The 13,562-nt window shown below is 35.3% G+C and overlaps 1 protein-coding gene across 3 annotated transcripts in view; it reads left to right on the top strand.

Moving 5' to 3' along the window:
- PRKG1 (protein kinase cGMP-dependent 1) overlaps positions 1-13,562 on the top strand; it is a 1,337,040-nt gene that overhangs the window by 1,293,565 nt on the left and 29,913 nt on the right. For all 3 annotated transcript variants that reach the window (XM_005565848.4, XM_005565847.4, XM_015456924.4), the window contains 2 exons: positions 11,502-11,641; positions 12,534-12,623. In XM_005565848.4, coding sequence (XP_005565905.1) covers positions 11,502-11,641; positions 12,534-12,623 — 230 coding nt within the window. The remainder of the gene's footprint in view (positions 1-11,501; positions 11,642-12,533; positions 12,624-13,562) is intronic.

Here is a 13,562-nt window from a genome sequence, read left to right as displayed (position 1 = left end):
TCTTTTTAAATAAAATGAAGTAACTTATCTTGCTTTCTGGAAAAAATATAAAACAGGTAATTCTGTATGTTTCAATATATCTCATCAATTGCTTATATTTAATTTATTGCTAATTAGTACTTGGTCCCTCAGTATTCCCCATTGTCATTGACATATGCAACATATTAGCTTGAACATTGAGCTACGAGGTCAGGAGCTTTTGTGGGCCAGATAGTTTGTTCTTAGGCCTCAGCTCCAGCCCACTGCCTTTCACGTTCACACTGATAGTGGGGAGATCATCACTATCCAAAAGAAGTTCAAACAAATAAGTTAAAGGAGAGCCACTGTCTGGTCATCACGTTGACCTTGGATGCCACATCTACACAAACAAAGCAATTTAAATTTTTAATGTGACTGTTTTCCCTAAAGTAAACTGGTATAGGCAAAATCCAGTAGATTCTTATTGAACTGACTTAGCTACAGTTGATATCCTTTTATATTTGTGAAAATCTGAAACACAAGATAAATGTGAAATACCAGAATCATATGGGGGAAGAAGTTATCTTTTTCTTTTTTCCTTAATTTACTTTTATCTGAAAATGTCTTTATTTTGCCTTATTATTGAAAGATTCATTGAATTCTAGGTTAGCAAGTTCTCCCCTACATCCTTCCAACCCCATCCTCTCCACCCTCATTCCCATTCCCCCAGGACTGTCTCCCAGCACTTTTTCAGTATTTTAAAAAGTATTTTAAATTGTAATAGCTTTAGGGGGTATAAGTGGTTTTTGACTACATGGATGAATTGTATAGTTATCCTTTTTGTAACATCAGAGGGACAAAGTTTGAGGATAGCATGTAATAAGACATTAAGATCTGATTATAAGCCATTTTATTAAAGTTTTCCAGTATCTAACAGTTTTAAAAAATTATAAAGTCATTCGTCCCTATATTTTAAAAGTATAACCGCAATGCAAAACCTTTCATGAGTTAATTGGGTCACATGTCAGAAAGAGAGTTGAATTTCACAGTATGTCATCCTCTCTGTTTCATTTCAACCCATTTTAGATTTTCAGAGTCAATAAATGAAAGGAATTGAAATTTAAATATTCGACCTCATCTACATGGTTATATCTGTACTTTAAGTATTAGAATAAATTGAATTTATGTGAGCTATTCATGTGCTCAATTTAAAATACGTGAACAAGTTTTCAAAACTGATGCACATAGTATTTCCTTATACAAGTGAGATTATGCATAGAAACTAAAGTATTGGGTAGAAGATGAAAAATATTTGATTAGTTGCTGAAAAAATAAAGTATATTATAGGTAATAAAATACTGTAAGTACCACTTTTAATAATCACTGCAAAATGAAGTAAAGTTTATTTAGCATAAAAGCGATAGGAAATCAATGTTATGTTTAAGGAATGATAAGACACTCAATGTAGGTAATCTTTTGAATGAAAATGAATGAATGCTAATTCCTTAATAAGGGAAATTATAAATGTTCTTTGATTTGCAAGTAACTTCTAGGAAATTGTCCAGGCCTTTGTTCACAGTATAATTAAAAATAAAAAAGTATCAGGTTCTTTTTCTGACTTTCCTCCAAACTGAAAGTTAAATGTCTTTAAAAAATAGAAAAAAAAAAAAAAAAAACTTACCTCCTCTTCAAAAATAACTTTGTCTTTTAATAAATTTAAATTTAATAATATAGATATTTCCTGATATTTCTGGTCACTAGCTGTAGAACTGATTTTAAGTCTGAAGGCAAGTTACAGAGCAAATAAGATTACTGATATTTTTAATGAGGTGTTGAGGTAAATGAAGAAAGAAAAACGAGGATGAGAAGAAGAGAGACCCTCTCTTGATTATCTGTCCATTGTGCAAATGGCAGATGGAATCAAATGAAAAGGCATATAGAAAAATAAGCTACTTTTCTATCCTCTTTTCTTCTCAAAATGTTATACCTGACTCTGTGTATGTATGAGTGTGTGTGTGTGTAGGTGGGGGACGACGGGACTATCTATGAATAGGAACTTTGATGCGTAAAGCCTTTACCATGAAGTTGAGTCACCACTACAACAGTGTTGTGCCTCTATGCCTCATGGCTGAAAAGCTTTCCAATTCTGACATCTCTGTCACACTCATAATCTATCCTTTGCATTCTCCGGGTCTTTCAAACATGTATCGCTCAGGCTGTGACAAGTTTCTTTTATTGTTCTCTCTTACGTATCCTATGAAACAAGGCAAATGCTATGGTTCATTCTTAAATTTCAGACATTGGCCAAGGGGAAAAATAAATCATATGATGTTATTGTGCAGAGAAAAGTGAGGGAAATAGAGAAGTTACTGTGATCTCTGCTTAAGTTAATAATAGAATTAGTACTTTTTGTTATTGTTGTTGTTGTTAAGAAATGTTGGGAAATATAATCCAACACTGATTTGTAGGATAGAAGCTTTCTGTTCACTTAAAGCATTTCATCTTATTTTATGAATGTCGTAAGCTGGCTTTAGTGGGCCATGTCCAAAAAGTTATTTGAGTCAGAGTAATAAAATTGCTTTTTCTTTCACCATGAAAGTAAAATTTCCTAAAATTCAAACAGGTAGATTTTTCCTAATCCTGTTTTCATTCAGTTGATTGGGACTACTAACTTAAAAACAGATTTAATTATGAATTGTAATAGTAAGATACTATATCTTGGAAATCATAGTAGTGATGATCATTCTTACATAATACTTTTTATTTTCTAAAGAATGTTCACATACACTATCTGATTTGATCTTACAATATGTGTTTCTATAATATGAAGCTGTTTTAAAATTATTTATTTATTTATTTATTTTGTTTTGAAATGGAGTCTTGCTCTGTTGCCCAGGCTGAAGTGCAGTGGCACGATCTTGACTCACTGCAACCTCCGCCTCCCGAGTTCAAGCAATTCTCCTGCCTCAGTCTCCTGAGTAGCTGGGATTACAGGCACCCACCGCCACGCCCAGCTAATTTTTATATTTTTGGTAGAGATGAAGTTTCACCATGTTGGCCAGGCTGGCTGGTCTTGAACTCCTGACCTCAAATGATCTGCCAGCCTCGGCCTCTCAAAGTGCTGGGATTACAAGCATGAGCCACTGCGCCTGGCCTGGTTTTATTCCCTTAAGTAAGGAAAATGAAGCTTTAGGATGTCATACGGACTTGTATACAACCACAGTTGGTTTATTATTGCAATATTTTAACCTCCCAATCCCCAGTATCCATGGGAGATTGGTTCTAGGACCTGTCCTCACCAATACCTCTTCCAGCTGCAGATACCAAAATTTATAGATGCTCAAGTCCCTAATAGAAAATGGCATAGTATTTGCATATACACACATTCTCTCCTATATTTTAAAATCATCTCTAGTTTATTTACAATACCTAATACGGTGCAAATGTTATGTAAGTAGCTGTTATACTGTATTGTTTAGAGAATAATGACAAGAAAAATGTCTATATATGTTCACCTCAAACACAACCATCCATTTTTTTTTCCAAGTATTTTCAATCCTTCGTTGTTTGAATGTGGATGTAGAACCCACAGATGCAGAAAGCCGACTGTACCTATTATTTTGACAAGATAGCTTTTAAAGAACTTTGTGTTAATTACGTACATTTTGTTTAAATTTATTCATGATCCTAATTTTTTTAAAAATAAGACTTTTATATTTAGGTTTTTCAATAAACAAGTAGTAAAATCATTAAAAATGACTTTTTAAAAATGTGTCAATATTTAACAGAAATTAGACCTTAAAAATCTAGTTTTTGACTAAGTGAGGAACTTTTATTGTAAGTGAAAAAGTAAGCATAGAGAAATACATTTTTGACATTAAATTCCTTAAAATGTAAATGAAACATATAGCTACCTGACAAATCAATACAGAACTAGAAGTTGTAGATTTAAGAAATTATGAGTTCTCGCTCTTTTTAAAAATTCTTTAACAACTTCATTGAGGTATAATTTACATACCATAAAACGTTCCCATTTTAAGTGTATAATTCAGTGATTTTTTAGAATTGTATGACGATCATATATCCCAGTTTTAGAACCTTCCTACCACTGCAGTAAGAACCCTTGTGCCCATTTAGAAATACTCTCCATTCCAATCTCCAGGGTTTTTTTTTTTTTTTTTTTTTTTTTTTTTTTTTTTTTTGTGGAGACAGGGTCTTACTCTGTTACCCAGGCTGGAGTGCAGTGGCATGATCTTGGCTCACTACAGCTTGAGCTTGGAGGCTCAAGCAATCTCCCACCTCAGCCTCCCAAGTAGATGGGACTACAGGCGTGCACCACCATGCCCGGCTAATTTTTGTGTTTTTGTAGAGACATGGCCATGTTGCCCATGGCTGGTCTCAAACTTGTGAGCTCAAGTGATCTGCTTGCCTCAGTCTCCCAAAGTGCTGGCATTACAGGCGTAAACCACCACACCTGGCCTCTCATCTACTTTCTATCTCTTGAGATTTACCTTTACTGGTACAGATATTCAGATGCTAAAATTTTGTGTTATACTAAACGTTTTTAGTTTTTACATGTATGATCTAGTTCAACAATCTAAATACTCAGTTATTTAATGTATAGTCACTTCATGCCTTTTTTCCTCCTGAATTTTATGGCAGTTTTATGGCTTCTGCACGCCCTGCTTCAGCTTTGTGATTATACTCCACTGCTGCAGAACAGGATGTTTACATTGTTTTCTGAACATAGAATCTAAGGCCAGCGTCTTACAGGGCTGTGAAGAGCTGTCTGGCAATAGGAGAATATTGGAAAATGATAGAGGTGGAACATAGTGCTTATGCATTTATAGAGAGTCTAGTGGTTTGTTTGCTGATGTTCTTATTGTTGATGTTTTATTATATGCCTTTGGCTGGTTTTGGTGAACCTGCCCTTTGGCATGGTTAGTCTAATAGGATAAGATACTCATAGTCTCTCAATGTAGGGCTTTCTCTCTTCTTGCCACCCCCACCCTAGGCTTTTTTTTTTCTTCTTCTTTTCTTCCTTTTGTAGAACGTTTCACTACAGCACTTGTCATAAATTCCTTAAGTTATCTCAATTTATATTAAATGTGGGTTACTTAAACATAAAATCACAGACTTTGCCAAATTATTTCTGGATTACGTACAAAGCCTTTTTCTCCCAGGTTAAAGAGAGCCGAAACTAAAAAATGGCTTTATGCTTCACCAAATAATACAGACTTCCTGATTAAAATTTTGTGCTATTTTATTTAGAGAAAATATTTGTCATTCCTATTTTGCAGCTATTACAATTACGGTGACTCTGCCTGGATTCCCTTATGCGTTGAAGTCCATTTTAATGCTCTTCCTGAGAAAGCTACTGCTGCTTTTTTCCAGTGTGTGTTATTTGAAAGTTAGTAACACAGAGAATATAACAGAAACCAATCCCTTCATATGTTGAGGTTGAGAGGACAGAGAAAATAAAACCCGCACCACCCAATAGAATATGAACATAAATATAAAGTCAAGGTCATACTTTCAGAGAGGACCATCATGTTTCCTTAAGCGACCTGTGTGTTACTTGGAGTATTTCCCCTTTTCTTTCTTCTCAAGATATTGCCACATGTTTGTTGGGCCGTTTCTGTAAGGTTCAATATAATTAATGTGCTTTCAAAGTGCATATTGTGTCAAATTGCAGATGTATCGAATTCTCTAGCTGGAATGAGTTTTTAAAGATAATATAGTTTCGCCCTTTATTTTCTGAAAAGTGGTCTGAGGCCCAGTGAGATTATATGACTTATTTGTCAGAGATCCAGAATTAGGTCCCAGGTTTATGTTTTCCTAAACTCCCTTCATCACCTTTGTTCTGTAGCATCAGTTTACCTAAGGGAGAGCATAAAGGGAGTACCCTTCTCCTGCAGTGCATGGAAATATAATTTGAACCACTTCATATAGGACTTTTGCATAATAATGAGTCATGTGACACTGACCATTTAAGCTTTGAATTTAAGAAATCATTTCAATTATAGTGTAGTTCAGGAAGTAATTTTCTTCCAAAATAATTAAGATATTGACAGTGCAAAATAAGCTATGAGCTCTTAATAACAAGGTTAAATGAATGAATAGATACAAATTCTAAGGACCAACTCACAGCCAGTGGTACTGAGCCCAGTTTTAACCTTGCCTTGATCATAATCTTCCTTCCTAATAAGGGCAAAAAGTTGGGTCCAGTAGGAAACAAGCCTTTTTAAGGCAACCAACTACCCTACCTAGAAAGGAAGGATGTACTCTATTTAAATACAACCAGCAAATGCATCTTCAAAGCGCTTTAAATGCTGATGACATCACCTCTCATTTTCAGGCCAGTATTATGCAGACATCAGCTATAGCCAGATAGTTAAGAACTTGTCCAAATCCTTGTCAAAAATTCCCACCTTAAGATCTACTTGGCCCAAGTATACATTCATTCAAATGTCAATATAATACTTCATATTGAAGTAACAGTTTATTGTAAATGAAACATTTACCAATTCTAATGTCTAAGATAGCACATAGCATTTCTTCTATAAAATAAAATGAAGATCTTGAGTATTCAGATTTTCTTGTTCATTTTCCCTTTGTAAGAATTTTGAGAGTAAAACCAGTGTGGTATAAGCATCCATAATCTTTGTTTTTGAGAACAGCTATATAATTACAGAAAAATGTGAAGATAGTACAGAAAATTCCTATATACGCTGAACCTAATTACTCCTATTATTGACAACTTACATTAGTATGGTACATTTAATATAATTAATGAACCAATATTAATGCTTTATTATTATTATTTTAGACCTTTTTTTAAGTTCTGGAGTACATGTGCAGGATGTGCATGTTTGTTACCTAGGTAAACATGTACCATGATGGTTTGCTGCACTTATCAGCCCATCATCTGATATTAAGCCAGCATGCATTAGCTATTTCTCCTGATGCTCTCTGCCAACACCCACCAGCCCTCCCCCAACAGGCCCCAGTGTGTGTTGTTTCTCTCCCTGTGTCCATGTGTTCTCATTATTCAGCTCCCATTTATAAGTGAGAACATGCAGTGTTTGGTTTCCTGTTCTTGTGTTAGTTTGCTGAGGATAAAGGCCTCCAGCTCCATCCATGTCCCTGCAAAGCACATGATCTCGTTCCTTTTTATAGCATCCACAATATTATAGAAGTAGCTTCTCAAATCCTTACTCATCTACTTGTTAGCACTGAGGTGGGTGGCAGTCAGAGCAAAGAAAACACTTTGTTTGACACATAACACTTTTATTTGGTTTTCATAGGTGATCTATCAGGATATCCCCGTATTATAGATGAGGAAGTGAAAGCAGAGAGAGTTTGAGTAATTTGTCCAAGAGAACAAGGAAAAAACAAAGGTTGAGATTGAAAAAAAATTAGTCAAATAACACACTAGTCACACTCTCAACCAGTGCATTAGCCTGTACACCTAGGAGATTAGGACAGTCTTCAAAGGAAGACAAACCTGAGGACCATGCATAACTATCTAAGCTAGTCCTTGGCAAGAGGCAGAAGAAAAATATGCACTCCTGTTCTCCTCTTTTCCTGGCTGATCTCTTTCCATACTCAAAAGGAATTTCATAGCTTTAAGCAACTTGCTAAAAAATCATCATTATCATCATCATCATCATCATCACCACCACCATTATTATTATCTTAAATGGACACAAGTGGACTTGGTATAATTAATTTGGACAACAGGAAAAATAAAAAGAAAACTAAATGTCACCTTACAATTCATCATGGATTAAGTTTGTTAAAATATTTTTATAATAAAACATAATATCTTAGCCTCAACAAATACAAATTGCTATAACTTACTCAGAGTTTATATTGAAAAAAATGTTTGTAGCCAGCCCTGTAAAAAGGTAATAGTGTGGTTCAGCCCCAGTCCTCAATAGGTTGTTATGCTCTGTACAATTTCTTCATATCTTTGCATTCATGGAATTCTAGTTGAATCAGAATCAATTAGAAAGATTCAGACAATAATAATAAATAGTGATTACAATTTAAAAGAGACTTGCTTTTGGGAGGTCGAGACGGGCGGATCACGAGGTCAGGAGATCGAGACCATCCTGGCTAACCCAGTGAAACCCTGTCTCTACTAAAAAATACAAAAAATTAGCCGGGAGAGGTGACGGGTGCCTGTAGTCCCAGCTACTCAGGAGGCTGAGGCAGGAGAATGGCGTAAACCCGGGAGGTGGAGCTTGCAGTGAGCTGAGATCCAGCCACTGCACTCCAGCCTGGGCGACAGAGAGAGACTCCGTCTCAAAAAATAAATAAATAAATAAAAGAAACTTGCAAGTTTTTTCATGACGAGAGTTTTACTTTTACTCATTATAAAAGCAAGATATGATGATTGTTCAAAAGTTAAGCAATTCAAAAAGTAAAAAGAAGTAAAAATCAACCAAAAATTTCCCTAAGGAAAAATCATTGTTAACGTATTGATGAACACATTTCTGATTGTCTCTTCATAAATTTATTTCACATATAGATGTGTGTGTGTATATATATGTATACATACACACTAATATACAAAAACACTGTGAGATCATAAAATGTATGCTGTCTTATAATCAGTATCTTTTATTCATGTTTTGGTTATTTGTTTTGGTTATTTTTCCATAATGTTAAATATAATTCTAAGTAATCATTTTTATAGTTGCATTGCATGGATATACCATAATTTATTTCTGCAAGCTCCTCCTCTTGCTAGAAATTTAGATTGTTTCTAAAATTTTCCATTAGAAACAATGTTGAATTGAACATTCTTGAATGATCTTTGGAAAGTTGTTGGTTTATCAGAAGATTTCTGATGAATATGTTACTTGGACTTTATGCAAATAATTAACTTCAACATTCTCGACTGTCTCTGTTGAGTTAGTTCACACGAGTGGTCCTCAGGTACCCCGACTTTCTGGTTAGGATCCTGAGTTCTGTGAGTCTTGTAGCATTCGGGTTTAAATTGGAAGTGGAGATTCTAAGGGCCCTGCTCTAAGGAACTCATGAGATCTTGTACAGAGTGCAAAGAAGGAAGATGACTCTAGACCCAAGGACTGCTTCTATGCAAAGTAAAGGCAAAGCAGAAAGCCTCAGTAGGTTAACAGTATAGTTCTATAAACTTTCTGTGATTAATGTTTTTAAATTGGCAAGTAGTAAGCCTGACTCCCAAGAATTTCTGTAGCCTTCACCTATCTCTTATGACATATGCCACCCACCAGCTCTCATCACCTTCTTCCTACCCCACTTGGCTTCTCCTTGCAGTATTCAAGCAACCACTTACCCCAAACCCCTAACACAAGGAGGTCCCTGGAAGTGCCTAGGAAAATGTCAGTGAGGCTTTGGCTGTTCTCCCAAATCACATGCCTAGCATAAGTTAAGCTTAAAGTAATAGAAATATTGTTCAGTTTATCTCACAGTCCATGAGTTAGTCGATTCCATTAAACTTTGATTTGCAAAGTATCAATCACTGTGTGTTTAATTGGTTTGTATTCAGCTGAAGGGAAGCAGCATATAATAGAAATAGCTTGGGCCAAAAAAGACCTGAACATGAATCCAGTTCTGCCACTTGATAGCTCTGTCACCTTGGGAAAGATAGGAATCGTTTTTGGAAATCAGTTTGTTCCTCTGAAATAGCAACATTTGATTTGTCCTATTCAGTAGAGATTGCTGGTTACAAGCAGAGAGTTCATCAATGAATGCATATTTGGTGGCGTGTTGTCATTTAGGATCATAATAACTGTGGTATCTGGTATTATCCTCAGCCAGAACTAGGGCTCAGAGCAGTTAAGCAACTAGCCCGAGAGAGAATAGTTGCTTAAACTGAGACAGACTAAGCGGTGTCAGAATTCAAGTCCAGACCTGTGACTATAAAGGCTGAATTCTTTCCTCCTACCCTGTGTTCACAGAGAAAAAAAAAAAAATCTGCGTTATCATCACTGAAGAGAATAATTTTTATAGTAGGCATTTTTGAACTACACAACAGTACTCACTAGTTTAACTGGATATGACTCTGAAGAGGGAATATGACTTTACTCCTTCTTCTCTGAATTGTAGTACTGTGAGAGAGCTCATTTTTTCATGCCATCTTCCCTAACTGTCCAGATTTCTTTTAGAAGTGAGTTTTCATATTTTGTGTTTTATTATGAGTTACAACTGAATTTATTTGTATCACACTAATCTGTCATCTTTGAGTTTCACAGATAGAGCAGAAGGCCTTTGGCTGTTAAAGGCATTTTCAAATACCCATTTTTCCCTCTACTGTCATATTGATTCATGAATGCTGGCAGCTAAGCGAGGCCCATTTATTTGCAGTATCTTCATGCTCCCTCCTATGGAACTTGCCACGTTAATATCCTCTAAGATCAAACTCAATCTGTACATGTGTGCAGGAACAAGACACTTAAGAACTTCACTATCCCTGCTGATGAAGCAGTAAATAATTAACAACTAAAGAGGGGACAGCCATACTTCAGCTGCAAAGCAGAAACAGCATGCCATGTTATTTCCCCCAAGGTTTCATTACTCCCAAATAATATGGGCTGTTTGGTATCATCTTGAGGATTGTGCTGCTTGAGAGCACTCGATGATAATGTCCTTATATTGCTTTTCAATAATTAGCTCTGTTATCTCTCTTGTTTTTGCTACAAGTCACCTTCTTGAAATTTCTTGTAAAACCATAAACAGCACCCTGTCTCAGTAAGGCATTTGGAAGATCCATGCCTCCTCTGGAGCCACTGGGAGTCATGTGGGCTGCAAGAGAGGCATGGCACATTGAAAGATATTAAGGCTCCAGGTCTTCCCAGTTACTAGAGAGTAAAGTTTGAGGTCAAAGGAACTAAAGCCATCATGCTTGTTTGAGAAGAAAAACAAACAGTTTTCAAAATCTCCTGAAAAAAATCTTGTTACAATTTTTTTTTTTCTCTTTAAACTGCAGGGAGGGAAAATTCTGCAAGGTTAAAAAGAAGAAATGAATACAGTCAGTACTGAATAAATAAGTCTGCAGTCTCAGGAGAGACTAGGGTCCACCACTCAAGTTAAAAACTCTAGAAATATCTGTGGACTAGAACTAAGGGGGAAGAATATAAAGGCCCATATGAGCCTATTTTTGGCCATCTTTGCTTAAATAAAATTGGAAAAGAAGTTATTTTTTTTCTACTATTTTGATTGAAGAAGAAAAACCATAAAATGTATTCAAACACACTCTATGAAATGAAATAATAAAACTTGAACTAAGTACATTTTCCCTCTTCTAATCCACATGTGAATACAATTAATTTGGAATCAAGTTAGTTAAAATTCAGCCAATTCAGAGCATGAGATTGGATGATAGCTATGAGCCCTGGATGTTAAACCCAGCTCTAGCAAGGATTTACTGTGTGTGTGACTTGCGTGGTGGCTAAGGTTCATTTAAGTGCTCCATGTACCTGTTAATTTGAGGATAATAATGCCCTCTTATAAGTCTATGGGCTTTTTCTTACTCCCTTCTCTCTTTCTTTAAGGTCCAGTTGAAAAGTGAAGAATCCAAAACATTTGCAATGAAGATTCTCAAGAAACGTCACATTGTGGACACAAGACAGCAGGAGCACATCCGCTCAGAGAAGCAGATCATGCAGGGGGCTCACTCCGATTTCATAGTGAGGTAAAGGCCCCGTGCCAGGGACAGACATACCCAACTCCAAGTGACAAATCTACCACAAAACCCTCTGCCACTTGTGCTCACTGTTAACACATTTCGTATGCACAAAGAAACTTATTTTTAATCTAATCTTAAGAAAGTTTTGTTTGATTTCTAAAAATAGAGTTCTGATTCTACTCTTTCTTTTAAAGAGAATCAGTGTCTGAAAACAATGTGTTTTCCCAAAGGACGTACCAGAGTTTCTAACGTTCCGTTTTTATCTTTTTTTAAACCCCCAAACTCTACATAGATCTCTGATGCTTAAAAGACAAAATATTCAAAAGCAAACTATTTAACCTTTAATTATCTGAATATGTTTTGAAGATCTAAAAAAATGAAATGACAGCTGACCATTCCACCTCTGTACTAATAAATGGATAATGGGGAGACTGTTATATGCAGAAGCAGCTTTTTTGTAGTAAATTTTCCAGTGGCACTTAGTGAAAACAGGATGTAACATAAATTTGAGTGAATAGCACATGAAATATATACATGTCTGAATTTGTAAAGTTTAATCCACTTTATTCCCATTTTCACTGCATGTTGATGACCACTAAACGTTGCCCCAACAGTCCATGCTCAAAACATCACCCAAATTGGAATGGAAAGAACCCCAAGGAACCCTCTTTGTCCATAATCATTATGATTAATCCATTTCAAGGGAGAGATTGGCGCCCTAGTTTCTTCTATTAAAATCCTATTCATGAGCCATTGACTTCCTTTCCCCATGTGTGGGCTTAGCTCTCTCTCATTCTGAGCTTGGCAAATCAAAACTATAATCTGGGCCCCCCAGAATTGCATACTTGTAAAAGATGATAATGTTTATAATCTTTGTTTTCTTGTTTGCAATTTACAGACTGTACAGAACATTTAAGGACAGCAAATATTTGTATATGTTGATGGAAGCTTGTCTAGGTGGAGAGCTCTGGACCATTCTCAGGGATAGGTAGGAGATTTAATAAATTTCTATGATGTCTGTAAAAACATAGTTGCCCATGTTGGTCTATAAGAAGAATTAATATAATAAAGTATAATAATCATATTTATAGTTTACACATGCTTATATTTCAATATTTAAAATAAGCACGGGGAATAACCCACTATACACATATGATTTACTGTACATATAATAAAACTCACTTTGTAACTAACAATACAGGCTTAGTCGATCATAAAAATGGTACATAGCAAAGTATATACATGGCCTTAGTTTTGCATGAATGTTAGAATTAGACAACTCTATAGTTGGAATTCAATTCATTCATTGCTTTAGCAGAAAGAGAATTGTAGTTTTTTTTATAATTATAATTTGAATTGGCTATCGATTTAATTGCTCTACTCTTTTTCCAGATAGGCAGTTTGCCTTTTGTGACACTGAGAATTTTTTCCAAAGTAATTTTTCTCTCTACATTGCTCTTTGGTTTCAAAACAAAAAAACTTTCCAGCCATCTCTTTATCCCTTGGTTAGTCTTAGGAAAAAGAAAAGAATCCACTTATAAGCAATATTTCATGTAAATAATCTGATTTAGATTTGCCTTCTTACCCTTGCAGGGCAAGGAAAGTTTGTCTAGATGGTGCTTGGTTGTTTGTTTGTTTTAATCATGCAAATTCATTGTCTTTTCCATCTCATATTTAGACAACTAGCAAATTATCTAATTATCTTCTAATATAATTTATCCTATAAAATGTCTCAGGAGATCATTATCTACCCTGTGTTTTTTAAAAACACACTTTTATTTTCCTATGAATAATCTTTTTATTATTTTCTATGAATGATTTATTGATCATACAAAAGTCATCTTTGTTCTTTTGAACACTCACCTTTAGGCATCTGTATTTTTCTTATTTGTTTGAGTCCTGCCCCCTAGACTCCTCTTCATAGGGT

Source organism: Macaca fascicularis, chromosome 9, assembly GCF_037993035.2.
Source record: "Macaca fascicularis isolate 582-1 chromosome 9, T2T-MFA8v1.1".
In the NCBI taxonomy this organism is placed as follows: Eukaryota; Metazoa; Chordata; class Mammalia; order Primates; family Cercopithecidae; genus Macaca; species Macaca fascicularis.
Note: the sequence above shows the minus strand (reverse complement) of the source record. Positions and strands in the feature narration are given on the sequence as shown.